This window comes from Lissotriton vulgaris, chromosome 9 (assembly GCF_964263255.1).
Source record: "Lissotriton vulgaris chromosome 9, aLisVul1.2, whole genome shotgun sequence".
Lineage (NCBI taxonomy): Eukaryota > Metazoa > Chordata > Amphibia > Caudata > Salamandridae > Lissotriton > Lissotriton vulgaris.
Window position 1 is genome coordinate 975487082 of NC_141697.1, and position 19089 is coordinate 975506170.

Sequence of the window (19089 nt, forward strand, 5' to 3'; positions counted from 1 at the left end):
GAAGGTCTTTGGACAGCAGCTGGAGGAAATTGTTAAAAAAAAATCTTTGAAGAAAAAGAAGTTACTGGCTCCAGTTCGTTGTATCACAAGAGGTAGAGGATTTTCACATTAAGGGGCAATGGGGAAGATCATTTTGGGGTGGTCAGCCCTTTCGAGGCAAGGGCTGTGGCCAGAGCTCCCTGTCTGTTGAGAAATCCCGGTTCCAGTCCCTTCCACTTCCAGTAATTCCACCCAGTTTCCTCTCAAAGCTTGACTATCCAAAAGTGACACTAGTGGAGGGAGACTTCAGCAGTTTATAGATGTATGCAATGTCTCCGACACACACGCCTGGGCATTAGAGGTCATTGCAGGAGGTTATCTTGTGCCTTTCCAAAGTCAGCCTCCACAGCACTTCTGTCAAACTCCAGTTCCTCAGTTGGTACTTCACTAGCCGACTTTGTTTTACGGCATCCACCTACTACTCTAGAAGGCCCTAATCAGATTGGTTCCTCTGCACTAATGCTAGTATTCCATAATCTTTTTAGTACAGAAAGCTTCAGGGGACTTTCATCCTGTATTGGATTTGAAAGGGGTCAACAAATTAATTCCCCATCGAATCTTCAAGATGGTGACTTTACAAACAGTTTTTCCCTCTACAGCATCAAGGGGACTTTCTGTGCTCCATCGACCTCAGGGATGCCTATCTCCACATGCCAGTACATCCACATTCCCAAAAAGCACTGGCATAGCCAATAGGTCGCGCCTTTGGGAACTTATAAGTGTTTAGCCATGCAACAGTTGATGTTGTTGCACCAAGGATATTGTGCTGCATAACTAAATACTTATAAGGTCCCAAAAGCTAGACCTATTGGCTATGCCAGTGCTTGTTAATTATTACTAACCTTTTTTTAATATATGTGTATGGGTTTCCATCAAACATCACTCATATGAATTTTAAATAATAGGGATAGTTTGAGGGAGATTGAAGTTTTTTTATATATGAGCTTTATTAGTTCCCAACCATCTTTGTATTTATCAATATGAGTTGTTGTGATCAGAATTCAACAGAGTTTTACCAGCATAAATGTGGGTATTTATATGAATTTTAAAACATATATATTTATTTATAGGCTTTTATATTTATTCAATATGCTGCTAACTTATTGAGACTTCCAACGTTTTCAATATGCTCTGTAACTATGTATTTTACAGTTATATATTCTGGCACATGATGATGACACCCGGCTTTAAGAAAAGCACTAGTATGCTTTCTATGTCTATTAGCATTTTAATATGTCATTAATTATTTAACTTTAAAAAGAGAGCTCCGCCTTTTCAATGTTGTCATGTGATCAAGGCCCTTCTCGGGCTGAAACGCGTGATAGCGGTTTTGGTGTCGAGCATTTAATAAAAGAAAATTGCACCATTCAGCGGGTTCGCCGTGTCTCATTGCTACGCTACCTGAAGACGTTTCTTTGCCTCATATATATATATATACATATATATGTTTCACAAGAATAATCACAGGTATAGATGATTCTTCAGCCACACTGATCAGCGGTAAAGGCGTTCGTTCAGCAGACAGAAAACGCGTTTCAACCACAGCCGTGATCTTGATCACATAACCCCTGACAGGGGCCATGGGGCTCTTAAAGGTATTACAATCAGCATCGGGCACAACGCAACAATTAGTGAACATAAACAAAGTGTGGTACTATACATCCACAAAACTAACAATTCTTGGCGTGAATATGAATATCAAAATAACATTAATTGTGATTTTTAGACATCCAGCGTTCTAGTTGACACATTAACATTTTATCTGGTAATCATACACGGAGTCAGTGTCATGTCCAATACAGTGTTTCCAATAAAGTTACATTCAATGGAAGAAAAACTTTACAGATCGGTTCATCAAAGGACACAGCGACAGGTTGGTTAATTACATCAATGTCAATGGATTAAATTGGGTATAATACCTCATGTATATGAATGTGCAACAATAGTAGTGGTTCGATGTTTTCCATGTATATAATTGCGGAGAAGTGTGGCTCACGGTGTAGAGCAGGCAGACCCGGAAGCTGAGGTCAGACCCGGGACCAGGGTTCAATTCCCGACGCGGCAGGGTCTTGAGCTCAAATGTCCACGGACTCGATAATTCTCGCTTCGGTGCCTGCTCTAATCATGGGTTCTCACTCTGCAACTCTGGGCATTAAGCTTGCTTAATCTCCACAACGGCCCCCCTGCGGCGGGATGCCTGGCTTTCACCTTGGGGATGCCCTGTAGGGGCTATCTCACAGGGAAAAGCCAGGACGGGTTCCCAAGGCAAGCGCCGGGAAACCTCCGGGTAGCTGTGCGCTCAATAAATGCAATAATAATAATAATAATAATTCAATCAGGTTCCATCCCGAGTTACAGGATGGTAAAACGACACAATTAGGGTATAGTACCCGCAATTTTCCAACAACCTACTTTATTGTAACCCAAGATAAATGCATCAGCAGTCACAATACAGTTTTCATCTAACATTACTAACCTTTTTATTAATATGCATGTTTATAGAGACTGCAAGTTGGCAGTGAGCAACGGAGGGGGAGTGCAGGGAGCAAAGGACAACCTTGACGCTGGGGGTTTTGGGGTAGGGAGAATTACCAAAAAAAATTTCAACAATTTAAAAAGTCAAGGAAGGAGCACCAGGGAACATATGGGATGGGGTCAGGTATGGAACAAAACCCATCCCACAACGGAGACAGCGAGTGGTGGACGATCCCCATGGAGTGCTTAAAGAAACTAAAATATATGTGAGTAGTGGAAGAATACAAGTCAATCTAAAGATGGTGAATAAGCTGTGCTTTGGGGAAGGAACAAAACACAAGAAGAGAGGAATAGAAGAAATCGAATAAGAAGCAAGCACACTAAAAGTGATAACAAAATCCTACCAATGGGAGAGCTTCAAGCCTACTATAAAAGTTTTTAGTAAGGTCCGCAAGAGTTATTTTCCAAACAGACAGCTCAAAGCTGTCCTTGGAGCAATTATAAGTACGCATTTCGCATACATTGAAAACAAATCTCTTATTCTGGAAAGCAATACAGTTTATTACACAGTGTATACTCCTTTCAGATGAGGGCATTCTATGTACACACATAAGCATGAAAACAACTGTCTTATTCTGGAAAGCCATACAGTTTATTACACATGGTGTACTAATAATAAACCCCTTTCAGATGCAGGGGATTCTATGTACACACATAGCATGTAACTTGTGGTGTACAACCACGAAGGTTACAGTGGGCACACATACATCCTTTAATAAAAATAACGAAAACAATGATGTGGACAGTGACAACACTTATAACACTTATAAAGTAATCTGCGATCACTATCTCTACATTAACAACAAACCACCACCCACTTATGAAAAGGCACAAATGTTGTCAAAATCCCTATACGTGGTCTTGAACTGTTCTTCGGAATTCCGTTTGCTTTTGCGCTATTCTTGCTTCCCTCAACTAACTCATGCTGGATGACGCAGACTAATAGACAGACGTAACGCCAAATGATGCTAAAAGTGTTGGAACTTACCTATGAAAGGTGATGGGCCTCCCCTGTGCATCCAGACATCTGGATTTACAGCGATTTCTGCAATTTACAGCCACGCAATATTGTGGCATTTTAAATCGTTGCTAACCCCGCTACAGGGGGCATATACTGCGTAGAAACAACTCGATAGGTCAGTACAGTCACTGCACTAACCTAAGATGGCTACTCCGTTCGGCCACTATCTTCCTTTGTCATCTCTATGATAGCCATCATGAAAAGAGAAGACACACTACTTTCACCCCGTTCCAATATGGCTACTATCTTGGGCGAAAGAATTTGGAAACTTCAGTGCATAAATATTCATTCTAATTTTTCACGGTAAACTATGTCATTGAGGCACCTTTAATAGGATTTACTAGTTAGCCTGTTGCTCTGAAGACTGACCAGTTCTGCGTATTTAATCACAGAAAGCCCCACGTTCAGCCGTCATTAAACGGTCTGCCGGACACAATTTCGTAACTGACTAGACGTTTGATTGATGCAACAGTTGGGTGGGGTTTATATTGGGTGCGGATTTTCCCGTGTTGCATGTTCCAAGGTTGAAAGGGGTGAGGCCCACGTCATATTCGCAGCTGTTGCACCGTCTTCACTACCAGTTATTTTAGTTAGGTCTTTGTTAGGAGTTACATTTATTTAACAAATGTCAGCGCCTGGAACAGATGATCAGGATAGTCTCTCTTCTAGCTCTATGAATACAGGGCCTTAGAGACGTTCTTTTACAAGATGGCCGCGCTTGTCAGAAGTTAACAGCGAGAAGGGGAAGATGTGCTGCGCGTTCGGAAACTGTGCCTGTTGCTTTTACCGAACCAGGAAAAAAGTCGCATGTCCCGGCTTCGAATACCGTTTGCTTGTCGACTCAGAACAGGGATACTGTCAGCCCACCTGTTCCCAGGCCAGTCATCAATACTTCGCGACTCGGACCAGAGTTCTTTGATCGTCCGTGCGTCAACCTGGCTCGAGCCCTGTTAGGGCAGGTGTTGACGCGAAGGCTGCCTGGTGGGGATGAGCTGCGCGGCCGCATCGTGGAGACAGAAGCCTATCTAGGCGGGGATGACAAGGCCTCGCACTCCGCGGGTGGACGGCGTACGGGCAGGAACGTGGCTATGTTCATGGCACCTGGGACCATGTACGTTTACCAGATTTATGGCATGTACTACTGCTTGAACGTGTCAAGCCAGGGTGACGGGGCAGCCGTGCTGCTGCGGGCGCTTGAGCCGCTGCAGGGCCTGGACTGCATGCGGGAAGCCCGGGGTGCACGCCGCAAGAAGGAGGCTTGCAAGCCTATTCGGGACTGGGAGCTTTGCAACGGACCTTCAAAGATCTGTCAAGCCTTAGCCATAGACAAGAGCTTCGATCGCAGGGACCTGACCAGTGATCCAGACGCTTGGGTGGAATCTGATCAGGACCCTCAGGCGGCTATAGTGAGCGCGACCCGTATCGGGATCGGCAGCTCGGCTGGAGAGTGGGCGACCAAAGCCATACGTTTCTATCTACTGGGCAATCGCAGCGTGAGTGTGCGGAACAAGAGCGCCGAGCAGGAGAGCAGCTAGGGATCGGCGCGCCTACAGGGAGGATGAGCCTCTTAAAACGTACTCTGTACAGTGGAAATAATTCAGAATATTGACCTATGGAAATACCGTTTATAGCTTTATTGCGTTACATTTTCGCATTTGGAAAAAATAAACGTAACAATTTTTTTTTTAATTCCACTCGACAACCCAGCCTTTGGGTTCCGGGTTTAAAATAAATTGGCCTAGCATTTACCACTGCCTTTTGAGCGTTAGGAACACGCCTAGGCCTCTTCCAACGTGTCCTTAGCTTAAGGCGACAGATGGTCTACAAAGGTAACGTAAAAATAAATCTACCAGGCTTTCACAAAATTTACTGGCCACAAGGTTTCCAGCCATGTATTCTTCAGAGATCTCTCCTGTGCCGCTATTGCAGCTAGACCGGCACTGAACCTTGCGGAGAGCTGTAAAAGAACAAAATGTGTATTTGATCCTCAGACGTATTCACAGGTTTATTGTATGTCCCCCTGCAAGGAATAAGTAATTCTGTACCCTGCTGTTTACCGACTGCAGTGATTTACGGGATAGTTGACAAACTAAGGGCCAATTAACTTTAAAATGCAGCTCACAGAACTTCTATCAGTCAACTGTCTTGGTTGTAACTTTGAATCGCAACTATCTACATATACAAGCAGGCATGGGACCCATCCACATAAAAAAAATGTGGAGTGTTTTGTTGCGATGTATGGATGCTCTGCTTCCGCTATTTTCTTGTCAGGTTTCAGAACGGCCCTCAATTTAGTTTGATCCAACAGCTACAGCAAATTGCTTTTACATTTCTATTGCAGTTATTTGAATTATCATTGTACTTTGTTCAAGGTCACACCTGAGCTCCAAATACTGCAGAATTATTCTGGAAACGTTTTGAGAGGAGGGATATCTACTTTTAGTTGCATTATCTCAATCTAATATTTGTAAACCTGTGTTTTTATTTTAATTGTTTAAACAAACCCCCCACTTTTTTGTACAATTCATCTGTTGTGCCTCGGGCTCTTTTTGTAATAAAATAAATAATTTACATTGATGTCCGGTTTGACACTTTAATAACAAAAGCAGAAATCTCTTGCATACTACTGTACGCCATAAATTATTGGGCTACATTTAATTTAGATATATTGGTTCTAGTAACATTGTTGTAAGAATCCTAACCATGATTAGTAAATAAGTATGTGGATTTCAAAAGGCCTAGGTTGCAGCACAATGTTTGTGAAGAAGGCTCCCAAAGCATTTTTTTGCATTTCCAATGATTGTTTTTTTAATGTGTTTGTTAAAAGATGCTCATGAGAAAGGTCTCAAAGCAAACTGCCTAATACATCACAGTAGGTCATTTTTTGCCATGAATTTGGCCCCCCAAATGGATTGGTACCGTGAATAACAAATGATCATTCCCATCTTAGCATAACCCTACAATAAACATAGTGGTGCTAAAGGGGCACAAATAGGATTAACTTGTTAGCATGAATGTCTCTTCGGTCACTATTGCCTCCCCTCACTCCAGGCATCTTCCCAGCGATGCAACACTTATCGATCACTGGATCAAGGACCTAGTTGGATTTCCCAGGAAGGACTTCACAAATCTCAGCAGTCTTCCTTATCATTGTGTACTTGTTCACAGATCGTCCAGTGTCTCGATTTAGTTTCTTCGGGAAGTACAAGTCCCTTTTAGAGACTTGGTCTCATCTCTTTGGCTCTTCTAGCAGCCCATCAATCTCTTCATCTCGACCCCTCCAGCACAAGTATCCATCCACCGCTCCACTCTTTCCATCTTTTCTATTGCCAAGACTCTGACAACAACTTAAATGATGCTAGTTCTTCTTTCAAGTTGCTGTGAAGGGCGTTAATACAAAGTAGCAAGGCTTTTTCATCCTGAGCCATAGCTGTGTGCCATTAGCAAATTTTGTAGTTTTCTTAACTGCCGTGAGGTCCAACACTCCTCCCTGCAAAGAAATATTCTGTTCCCCCTTGCCAGGACAGTTGGGGGTCAATAGGCATCAGGAAATAAGTGGTATCTTTGGAGGCAGCGTTAAGCCAAGCCATCCTGTTCCACTACTAGGACTGCAGAAGGCATGGTAGGAAAAATGAGAACCACAAACCCAGCATGAACACTAATGCACTTTTTACAGCCCTTTGAGCAGCCCGGGTGAAGCATGAGCCATTGCTAGGTGAAAAATAATCTGTTGCATCAGTCTCGGGCCTAGCATGGTTCACCATTGCTTTGGCTATGCCACACACAGCAGTCCCTGGTTGTGCACCTATACCTGGTCCACAGAAGGCACTGGTGCGTTCTCTCTCACCTTCAGTGAATCAACCTGTGCTGATGGGCCTCAGCAAGGCCTACCAGTGCTAGGTGTTCTCCCTTCTCTGCACAAAGTCCTCAGACCATAGAATAGAAGTTGGCACAGAAACTGGAATAGAAAATACAAGATTAAAACTCATGAGGTGGAACTATATTCACAGAGCATCCTTCGGTAATGTATGAAGTAGCACCCTGAATGGAAGGAGCTTGGTCAAGTTCAAAAGACCTTTATTCGAATTTCATAAAATTCATAAAAGTACCGCAGTTAAAAACAACAAATCATTACAATATACATTCATAAAGAAAATTTTATAATTTAAAAATATCACAGTTTAAAATTCCATACAATTCAGCTCCAGTAAGACTAATTTCTGATTTCAGGGATTTTCCATCATTTTGCGCACTCATGTAATCAGTCTCAGAAAAGTGCTGGTGCGGAAAATTAGTTCATCAGAATCCAGGGAAACCAACATTCTGTTAGGACTCATTAAGTGAGAGTGGTCTATGTTTCTTAAAATAAGGAGTTAAAAGCCATTTGATATATCCAAGATAAAATTTACAAAAGAATAGGAAGTGCAAATCATCCTGTGAACTGACACCATCACAGGGGCACGGATTAAAGTCAGTGCTATGTCGATGCCCCAATGGGAAAGACAACAAAAATTTCACTGTACCCGCTCCTAGGCGAAACAAAAGAGATCTCTCCCAGCTAGTCATAGGTAGGGAGAGATAGGGCGGGAGAGGTTGTCTACACAGTTCATTCCCTAGATATTTTGCAACAGTTGATTTCTGGGATTCTCTTCCTATCCGTTCAATATTGTAAAGTGCATACAGTGCATTTTTAACCTCAGCATTATCCTTAGTTTCAATTGTAGTAGGATCAGTAAATAAATTGCCTCTATCCACTGCACTCAGTGTTTTAAAAACTTCTGAGAGCCATGGAATCGCCATCCCGTGGTCACAGTTTAAACAGTATTTTATAATGTTTTGTGTAAGGACGGCAGCGTTATTCCTCCAGACTCTGATCTAGAAAAGTGCTGGTCTGGCTCTAATAAAATCACTTATGTATGGAATGTTTTAATTCGCTATGGCAAATGTAATCAGAGGATGAGATCGGGGCGCCCAATATTTTCCTGCAAAAACGGCTTTCCTCCCGTTGAATGCAGTGGCTGCTTCCCGACCCCCAAACCTCCGCTCCATATGAGGCAACAGGTGAGCACTGTAATCTAAAAAAATTTAAAATAGCTTTAGTGGCACCAATTTTCGATGGGCGAGGAAGACTCAAAACAGAATTGGTGGCTTTCGAGAACTTGCTCGTGGCGTGGGCCAAATGCCCACTCCACGAGCCGTTCGCAGCGAAAACCACTCCTAAATAAGGAAATATGGGAACAGATTCAAGTTTATCTGTGCCTATCTGTATAGTGTTGAGCTTCCTTTTGCTGGGACCGCAAGACATAATAAAAGATTTTTTTAAATTGACCCGCAGGTCTAGACCCTCCATAAAATGAACAAAGCTATGAACAAGTAGACGAAGAGCATTAGGTGTGCGGGCCATAAGCACCGCATCGTCTGCATATAAAAGCCCTGGTAAAGGTTTCCCTAAGACTGTCGGAACATCCGTAGTGACTTTTTTCAGGCAATTGGATAGGCCATTGATATAAATAATAAACAACAGGGGTGCTAAAACGCACCCCTGTCTCACCCCCCTGCCTATGTCAGTGGCTCCTGAGACTTCACCACCCATCCCGATTCTGACCCGTGCTTTCAGGTCAGTATGCAGATGGGCAAGGAACCTGACAAGGGTGTCGTCTAAACCATTGTTTGAAAGGAATGTCCAGAGTTTGGATCTATTCACTAGATCAAAGGCGGATGAGAGATCCATAAAAGCAAGGTAGGTAGGAGATGATCGATCAATGCTATACTTATCAATTATTAGTTTCAGATTCAAGCATTGCTCCACTGTTCCTACCCCACTCCGGAATCCCATCTGACATGGATCCAATAAGTCTGTGTCTTCAGTCCTTTCAAGTACTCTATTATAGATTATACGTCCCAGAATTTTTAAGGTGTTATCCAAAAGGGAGATCGGGCGGTAGTTAGCTGGTTCTGTCCTATCTCCCTTTTTAAAAATTGGGACGATAACGCTAGTTGCCCATGTGGCCGGCATAGCCGCTGTTGGCAGGCTATTAAAAACATTAAGGAGAATTGGCGCCCATAAATCAGAGTTGTATTTGATGATGTCTATGGGCAGACCATCAGGACCAGGTGCCTTGTTACCAAGGCTCTCTTTTATAGCTATTTCAACTTCATGGGCTTCAATCTGTAGCCCGCCCAATTGTCCTAAATTTGAAGTAAGCGGCTCCTCTGGTGGGGCTGCGTACATTTTAGAGAAGTGGGTCTCCCATAGACTGCTGATTATATTGCAGCTAATTGGAGTAAGCTTCTTACCCATTTCTCTTGTTTTCCTAACAGCGGACCAAAAAGGACCGCTGCCGCCCAAATTTGCGCTGATCACCAGTGATTCCCACTGTTCAGAGAGTAGTGTTGCCTTTCTTTCTGCTATTTTAGTTTTATATTGTTTCCTGGCTATCTGGATGGTCATTTTGCACCTAGGTTTGGCATTAAGTGCCTTTCTTAGTTCCTTATTAGCCAATGAGCAGGCTGAGTCGAACCACCTTGGATCTTTACCTTCCTTAGGTAATGGGACTGACAAAAGAATTTTTATAGTAGAACACAGAACTTCAAAATCAGCGATTATCTTATCATGATTACCATTCATAGACAGGCAAAACTTAATCAAGTGTGGGAGTGAGTTTTGTACGCTATCCAAAATTGCCCCACAGTCAACCCCCCTCCATTTTAAACGTAAGCCATCAATTGAGGGTGTAATATCCCTTGCACCGTTCATATTCATAAAAACAGGGCTGGGTGCAAGGTTCAGGGTTACTATCAATGGATTATGATCACTGAATGATGTCACCGTCACTGATCTATTAAATGGGGTGACATGAATATATAGTCAATAGTGGAGCTGCTATCCCTACTTATAAACGTGGGGGCATGGGGGGCACTAGGATTATAACCTATTCTCATGACGTCATCAAGGGCAAATTCAGATAATATATTAACTAGTTCAGTGCCCCTGCGTTCCGCTTGGTAAGTCCTATCCTCAATCCCATGATTCTTTGTTAATTTAGCATTGAAATCACCCCCAATTAAAATTCTGACTCTGTATCAGATGATAAACTGCATTCTAGTTTGCTTAGAACCTTTGACAGTGCCAGAAAATTCTTTTTCGGTACATGGTCAAAATCATTATTATAAAAATTAATTAAATAAATCTGTCACTGGTGAGGTGGACGCTCTGGGGAGGACCTGCTGCATAACCCTGTTGCCATGAGGGGAACAGCTGTTGAGACAACAGCGCCAGCATCCAGACTGCCGCGAGGGCAAGGGACTACATCCCCCAGGTGCCCCGGCGGTCGGGTGACGTCAGCGGAGCACCCGGAGGCGCGGGTAAAAGTGAGGAGAGCCGAGCGCTGTTGGGGAAGCAGTCACTGGTGAGGTGGACGCTCTGGGGAGGACCTGCTGCATAACCCTGTTGCCGTGATGGGAACGGCTGTTGAGACAATAGCGCCAGCATCCAGACCGCCGCGAGGGCAAGGGACTACATCCCCCAGGTGCCCTGGCGGTCGGGTGACGTCAGCGGAGCGCCCGGAGGTGCGGGTAAAAGTGAGGAGAACCTCTCGCACCGCGAGTCGCGACCGGGCTAAGCCCGGGCAAAGGGCGGGCCCTCTGTGGCCCTCAGAGGCCAGAGGAGACCGTACCGGGCCTGTCCCCTTGGTTTTCGATTGTAAGGTAAAAGGTGTCACATGCCCATTCTAAAGCCCTCGCTATTTATTTCATTTTGAGACTGTCCTGTTGATCTACTACCTCCATGTCACCTAAGGTGGCTTCTAAGAGCTGTAGTACGCAGAGGAGTGAGGTCACTGGGCCCATGGATTGCTATCTAGAAAGGGTAACCTCAACTATCACTCATGAACTAGACAGATTAGAGCAACGCTTTCCCACAGAAAACGTGCTTTGCAATCTCACTGCCACACAGACGTCTGATGTGGTATATGGATCCACCTTGCTTGACGAACTGAATGCCCTTTGTAAGACCCAGTATGTCGCTGCAGACTATGTAACCGAGACACTCCACGTCCTGGTTAGCCCCCTAGTAACCCCAAATGCCCAGTCCACTACGCCATTATTGATAGACTGTAATACATCAGATGCTCTCTCCCCATCTTCGTCTGTAACAGTTAACAGTAATCATGCAGCGCCCCTTCACATCCCACCCGCCAAAAGGAAGCGACACGGGACTACACGCTTGGGGGATGAAGCCAAACAACGAAAACTGTGTCCAAGCCCCCTAGCAACGACTACACCTACCCCATCAGCAGCTAAGAGACATGATAGTTTAGATTTTCCTGCTCCTACTTCCCAGGCAATTTTATTGGACCTTATAGAACGGCTTGTTACTTCTATTATATCCCCACTGATAGCAAGAATAAATAGTCTGGGAGAAAAGCTCAGTGAAATTGAGACAAAAATTAGTCCCAGTACATCACTAATAAAGAACATGGCAGAACCCAGCCAGGAACCCGTTCTACCTGCCACTGTGGTGCACGAATCAGCTACTCAAAGCAATAACAGTGGGAATAAAACAATGGTTGAACATAGGACAACTCGGAAAAATCAAAACGCAGGTAGCCGATCCACTACAACCCAGAGGCTTACCCCCAAAGTAAGGTCGACATTAGGCCCAATCCCTCACACTGTCATAGCCGACAACAAAGGTATCAACTCCGGCAGAAGTGACCATATAAATTTACCCCCAATAGCCGCCCCTTTTGTATGTGTTCTCTCGGGTGTCCCAGTACTTAAGAAAGGAATACCTGAGAGACAGCACGACTTAAGAAACAAAGTCATCTTTTGGCTAACGAAAAATAGACCCTTGCCACCTAATATTGACGGCTCGATAGTAAGCGTCAGAAGGGTGGGTTGGTTGGGACCGCTCCCTAAGGACATTAAAGGGTACCTTGTCCTGGTAAGATTTAGAAATGATAATGTCGTCCCCTATCTACAATCCTGGCAGCCCCAACTGGGAGATGGCCCTATATCCACATGGCAATTACATGACTTTTATCCTAGGGCGTGTTATCTCACCCCGTCAAGACCAATAGTAGAGAGTAGTCATCAGAGGGTCAGAAATGTATACGTACAATATGGTTATAAAATGCCGACTTCAAACCATGTTTACTTTCCCCGAATACATTAATTTAGACAGGGGAAGCCCCTAACTGATTTGATGTTAAACTTTGTAAAAAACTGTTTCTTTTTAACTGTGTAAACAATTATTTTTAGCGAGATGTAATTATTGTGACTGTTTTTAATAATCTGTATGCTTTTATGATTTATATTTTTTAAATCGAATAAAGCTAAATTGAAATTGAAATTAAATAAATCCTGGTCTTTGACTTTAGCTTATATTCAAGGATTTGAATATTCGAATTATCACTGGACAAGTCTCTGATTGAACCACCGGCCAAGATCTTAATCCCAATGAACAAGCCGCCCACTGCTCGACCAAAACTGGGTTTGGAAGATGTTATACTAAAACAGTGGTAGCCCTCTATATATAAATTCCCAACAGCCCATGTCTCCTGGAACATAAGAATGTCCATGCCGTCAATTATCTCAGCCCATGCGGGGTCTGAAAGCCTAGGTTCCCGCCCAGCCACATTCCAGCTGAGGATTGATAACCCATGGATACTACGATGATTGGTGGGCTTACTCCCAACACTCCTCGGTGTGTCCTTAATGGTATTGACAACTACTAGTGGGGCACTATCAGCATTCATATTATTCGCTGGGTTGTTCTGATTTATACATCCTGCAGCTAATGATAAGTGTCCCTCATTTCTGTTATTTAAATCTTGACTACTGGTATTACTATCGGCCGTTTTATCCAGTCAGTCCCGCTCATCTAGATTGGTAAAGTATTCAAACCGATTACGAGTGGGAATATTAAATAGTGGCCTAGCTTCATTCATCGGTGTGTATTGATTGGAGGTAAATACTGGATATGACCTTTCCCTGTGGTCATAGTGGGGCATGGTTGGGAGTTGTGGATAGTGCAGAGGATGTGCTGGCATTGGGGCCTGGTGACGCCAGGTAGGGCCATTCAGATAGTTAAAATCTTGATTCTGGGAAAAAAGTGGAGACTTAATCCTTGCTCCAAAATTCAAATCCTGATGCGGGATTACGAAATTATTCGCCATAGTTTGTTTAGGGGATATCAGATGTCTGTAAAAATAGCCTAATGGAAGGAGGGTAGTATTAAATTCCCATGGTGAGGGTAATGGGGCGCTAGCCAATGTTTTTTCCGCCCATTGGGAGTTTTTAAAATTTATTGTTATGTTATGCAGTCCCCCCTCAATCTTTTTTCTCAGTGGGCCTATCCAGCCCACTCTCTGGGTGTGGATGATCTCCCTTCTATAGGAAAATTGCAATTTGCAATTAGCCAGTGTAAAGTTTTGTTTTTGAGGGATATGGGGGTTTCTTCTTGATCCTTCCTTAGTTTTGAAACATTGACTAGGACCAACACGTATGCCCCGCACTCAGGTGGTAAATTAATGCGTGATGGAATCTGCCTAGTAGTTTTTTGGAGAGGCTGAACCATAAGGGAATCATTAGAAGGGTTATGGGAATGACTCATAGAGATCCCCTTCGGTTGTTCAGTATTTTTGTCCTTCCTTGACTCAAATGCTACATTAGTAGTGCTAGGGTTAACTGCTGACTGATTACCAGTAGTCCCTTTATCTAAGACCTGCGGAGGTTTGGGTATTTTATTTATGGTTGGCTCTTGGGGGTTCTTAGGTTTGGTGCATACAGATTTTGAGGAACTTGATTTAGCTCCCGCACCACTGGCAGCACCCTCTCTGGAGATATCCTTGATAGGGATACTTAATTCAGCTATTTGTTTTTCTATACGAGTGAGCCTACTTTCTATAGGTGACAAATAGATGCTAAGTAGTTCACCCATTCTTTCCAGCAAGCGGTCATTTGATGTGTTGGCATCAAGTTTGCCATCAGTGCCTTTCATCCCCCCTTGATGCTCCTCACTGTCTACCTCAATAGTCTCCTTTGTCCTGCTCGTACTTAGGTGGGGGTTAAGATTAGCACCTTTCCTAGTCTTTCGTTTAAGCATACTATGTTTCCTAACCTTAGACGTACAGGGCTTTGATTCATGTTATGATTGTTTTTGAATAGCACCCTCCCACCTACCTCTTAATTGCCTCGTGCTGTCTACGGATATTTCTTCTGGGGTAGGATTGATAGGTAAGTTGGGAGTTTTCTCCAGATCCGTACTTGTGTCTGTCTCAGAATCTATCAATGGGATTGATGCAGATAGATTTACCTCGTTTGGTATAGTGTGGATATCAGCACGTACATCAATTAAGGGTCTAATATTACTAGGTCTAGCCTGGGTAGGTGTAATTGCCGATGCAATAAGACCAAGGGATGATCGTTTCACTTGGGCTCGATCTTGCGAGACCCTGCGTTCCAAGAGTAAAATGCCCTGGTCTATGGCAGCGTTAGCTCTAGTTATAAAGTTGTCTATAGGACCAATCACTGGAGCTCCCCCGGCTACGGTTTTACAGCGGGTGCCCCTTGAAGACATAGTAAAGGAATACTAATATACTAATCAATTCACAATGTAGGTTCTAATAATAATTCTGTTCAGGCAGGACAGGAAACAATTGATGCAACGTAATGGGCCGTGCACCATATAGTTCAATGGAATTCAAGAAAAGCAAGTCAATTGGATATAAGTTGGCGGTTTGACCCTCTCAATGCATATGTGGGAAGAAGGTGAAAGTATGCCACAGTTCATCCACAAATGTCAAACAGTCAGAGGTAGTTTAGGGTACCTTAATTGATGATGTTAGAGGGGTGCGCCCGCCCGACCTCCTCTGGCCTCTGAGGGCCACAGAGGGCCCGCCCTTTGCCCGGGCTTCGCCCGGCTCGTCCCGCGACGCGGGGGAAGCGCCGATGATTTAAGCGCCTCCGTGCGCGTCAGCCGGCGTGTGTGGGCAGGGCCGCCGGGAACTCTGGGGGATGTAGTCCCCCCGCTCTGCGGCCGCGAGATGTAGGCGGCGGCGGGGGGGACCGAAGTGCCCAGAAGAAGAAGGAGCGCTCGTGAGCGCAATGCCCAGCTGTGGTTTTGCCCGGGTCAGGGTAGGTTCCAGCAGTAGTCCCCTCGCGATAGTCTCCCGCTCCTGCAGGGGAGCGCCGATGATTTAAGCGCCAACGTGCGCGTCAGTAGGCGTGTGTGGGCAGGGCCGCCGGGAACTCTGGGGGATGTAGTCCCCCCGCTCTGCGGCCTCGAGATGTAGGCGGCGGCGGGGGGGACCGAAGTGCCCAGAAGAAGAAGGAGCGCTTGTGAGCGCAATGCCCAGCTGTGGTTTTGCCCGGGTCAGGGTAGGTTCCAGCAGTAGTCCCCTTGCGATAGTCTCCCGCTCCTGCAGGGAGCGCCAATGATTTAAGCGCCTCCCTGCGCGTCAGCTGGCGTGTGTGGGCAGGGCCGTAGGGAACTCTGGGGGATGTAGTCCCCCCGCTCTGCGGCCGCGAGATGTAGGCGGCGGTGGGGGGACCAAAGTGACCAGAAGAAGGAGCGCTCGTGAGCGCAATGCCCAGCTGTGGTTTTGCCCGGTCAGGGTAGGTTCCAGCAGTAGCCCCCTTGCGATAGTCTCCCGCTCCTGCAGGGGAGCGCCGATGATTTAAGCGCCTCCGTGCGCGTCAGCCGGCGTGTGTGGGCAGGGCCGCCGGGAACTCTGGGGGATGTAGTCCCCCCGCTCTGTGGCCGCGAGATGTAGGCGGCGGCGGGGGGGACCGAAGTGCCCAGAAGAAGAAGGAGCGCTTGTGAGCGCAATGCCCAGCTGTGGTTTTGCCCGGGTCAGGGTAGGTTCCAGCAGTAGTCCCCTTGCGATAGTCTCCCGCTCCTGCAGGGAGCGCCAATGATTTAAGCGCCTCCCTGCGCGTCAGCTGGCGTGTGTGGGCAGGGCCGTAGGGAACTCTGGGGGATGTAGTCCCCCCGCTCTGCGGCCGCGAGATGTAGGCGGCGGTGGGGGGACCAAAGTGACCAGAAGAAGGAGCGCTCGTGAGCGCAATGCCCAGCTGTGGTTTTGCCCGGTCAGGGTAGGTTCCAGCAGTAGCCCCCTTGCGATAGTCTCCCGCTCCTGCAGGGGAGCGCCGATGATTTAAGCGCCTCCTTGCGCGTCAGCCGGCGTGTGTGTGCAGGGCCGCCGGGAACTCTGGGGGATGTAGTCCCCCCGCTCTTCGGCCGCGAGATGTAGGCGGCGGCGGGGGGGGACCGAAGTGCCCAGAAGAAGGAGCGCTCGTGAGCGCACTGCCCAGCTGTGGTTTTGCCCGGGTCAGGGTAGGTTCCAGCAGTAACGGTACACCGCCGTAGAGGAGACGCACCCGTTTCCTTCGTGAGCACAACCGAAGAATCCCCTCCCGGCTTTCCGCCTGAGACGCAGACGTACTCAGCGCCTAAACTCGAGACTCATCACCTACCAGTGAGGCGGGATCATAACCAGATGAAATACTCACCACACGTATGACCTTACTGGTGTAACGCTTCCATTTTATTGATAATTCCGAGTCTAACTAGTTACATAGTGAACATAGATAACAAGGTCCAGACTTACTCCAAACCTAACATTTGGAATTGAAGTTTAAGCCCTGAAGAGTCGTGTTGACCCAACCGCACACGACGAAACACGTGTCGGCGAATGTAACATTTCTCAAGTCTGGAGAAAATTAAACCTACATCTTGCTGTGACAAGGAGATATACACCAAAGAATCTGCTTCTGTGCCTCTTTTCCTTTTGGTCATTGTACTCTGTTTGTTACCGCACATGTAGTTGCGAGAGCGTAACCTTGTAAATTAGGTTCCAGCAGTAGTCCCCTCGCGATAGTCTCCCGCTCCTGCAGGGGAGCGCCGATGATTTAAGCGCCTCCGTGCGCGTCAGCCGGCGTGTGTGGGCAGGGCCGTAGGGAACTCTGGGGGATGTAGTCCCCCCGCTCTGCGGCCGCGAGATGTAGGTGGCGGCGGGGGGGGATCGAAGTGCCCAGAAGAAGGAGGGCTCGTGAGCGTAATGCCCAGCTGTGGTTTTTCCCGGGTCAGGGTAGGTTCCAGCAGTAGCCCCCTTGCGATAGTCTCCCGCTCCTGCAGGGGAGCGCCGATGATTTAAGCGCCTCCGTGCGCGTCAGCCGGCGTGTGTGGGCAGGGCCGCCGGGAACTCTGGGGGATGTAGTCCCCCCGCTCTGCGGCCGCGAGATGTAGGCGGCGGCGGGGGGGACCGAAGTGCCCAGAAGAAGAAGGAGCGCTCGTGAGCGCAATGCCCAGCTGTGGTTTTGCCCGGGTCAGGGTAGGTTCCAGCAGTAGTCCCCTCGCGATAGTCTCCCGCTCCTGCAGGGGAGCGCCGATGATTTAAGCGCCAACGTGCGCGTCAGTAGGCGTGTGTGGGCAGGGCCGCCGGGAACTCTGGGGGATGTAGTCCCCCCGCTCTGCGGCCTCGAGATGTAGGCGGCGGCGGGGGGGACCGAAGTGCCCAGAAGAAGAAGGAGCGCTTGTGAGCGCAATGCCCAGCTGTGGTTTTGCCCGGGTCAGGGTAGGTTCCAGCAGTAGTCCCCTTGCGATAGTCTCCCGCTCCTGCAGGGAGCGCCAATGATTTAAGCGCCTCCCTGCGCGTCAGCTGGCGTGTGTGGGCAGGGCCGTAGGGAACTCTGGGGGATGTAGTCCCCCCGCTCTGCGGCCGCGAGATGTAGGCGGCGGTGGGGGGACCAAAGTGACCAGAAGAAGGAGCGCTCGTGAGCGCAATGCCCAGCTGTGGTTTTGCCCGGTCAGGGTAGGTTCCAGCAGTAGCCCCCTTGCGATAGTCTCCCGCTCCTGCAGGGGAGCGCCGATGATTTAAGCGCCTCCGTGCGCGTCAGCCGGCGTGTGTGGGCAGGGCCGCCGGGAACTCTGGGGGATGTAGTCCCCCCGCTCTGTGGCCGCGAGATGTAGGCGGCGGCGGGGGGGACCGAAGTGCCCAGAAGAAGAAGGAGCGCTCGTGAGCGCAATGCCCAGCTGTGGTTTTGCCCGGGTCAGGGTAGGTTCCAGCAGTAGTCCCCTCGCGATAGTCTCCCGCTCCTGCAGGGGAGCGCCGATGATTTAAGCGCCAACGTGCGCGTCAGTAGGCGTGTGTGGGCAGGGCCGCCGGGAACTCTGGGGGATGTAGTCCCCCCGCTCTGCGGCCTCGAGATGTAGGCGGCGGCGGGGGGGACCGAAGTGCCCAGAAGAAGAAGGAGCGCTTGTGAGCGCAATGCCCAGCTGTGGTTTTGCCCGGGTCAGGGTAGGTTCCAGCAGTAGTCCCCTTGCGATAGTCTCCCGCTCCTGCAGGGAGCGCCAATGATTTAAGCGCCTCCCTGCGCGTCAGCTGGCGTGTGTGGGCAGGGCCGTAGGGAACTCTGGGGGATGTAGTCCCCCCGCTCTGCGGCCGCGAGATGTAGGCGGCGGTGGGGGGACCAAAGTGACCAGAAGAAGG

The 19089-nt window shown here is 47.4% G+C and overlaps 2 protein-coding genes across 4 annotated transcripts in view; one reads left to right on the plus strand and one right to left on the minus strand.

Moving 5' to 3' along the window:
• LOC147692640 (uncharacterized) overlaps positions 1-3781 on the minus strand; it is a 234514-nt gene extending 230733 nt beyond the window's left edge. For 2 of the 3 annotated variants that reach the window (XM_086938823.1, XM_086938820.1), the window contains exon 1: positions 3563-3781. In XM_086938823.1, coding sequence (XP_086794949.1) covers positions 3563-3651 — 89 coding nt within the window. In that variant the 5' untranslated portion in view covers positions 3652-3781. The remainder of the gene's footprint in view (positions 1-3562) is intronic. The other variant, XM_086938821.1, reaches the window with a different exon arrangement.
• A 49-nt stretch (positions 3782-3830) lies between these two features.
• LOC147692641 (DNA-3-methyladenine glycosylase-like) lies at positions 3831-5274 on the plus strand. Its single transcript, XM_086939545.1, has 2 exons — positions 3831-3898; positions 4287-5274. Exons 1-2 carry the CDS (start codon positions 3831-3833, stop codon positions 5128-5130), a joined length of 912 nt encoding a protein of 303 aa, XP_086795671.1. The 3' UTR covers positions 5131-5274.
• The last annotated feature ends 13815 nt before the right edge of the window (positions 5275-19089 follow it).

What these genes read in the sequence shown, in the direction of transcription:
- LOC147692641 (XM_086939545.1), top strand. Translation starts at nt 3,831, where the DNA reads ATGGCTACTATCTTGGGCGAAAGAATTTGGAAACTTCAGTGCATAAAT. An exon ending in ATTCATTCTAATTTTTCACG is followed by an intron (nt 3,899 to 4,286) that starts GTAAACTATGTC and finishes ACAGGGCCTTAG; the next exon opens with AGACGTTCTTTTACAAGATG.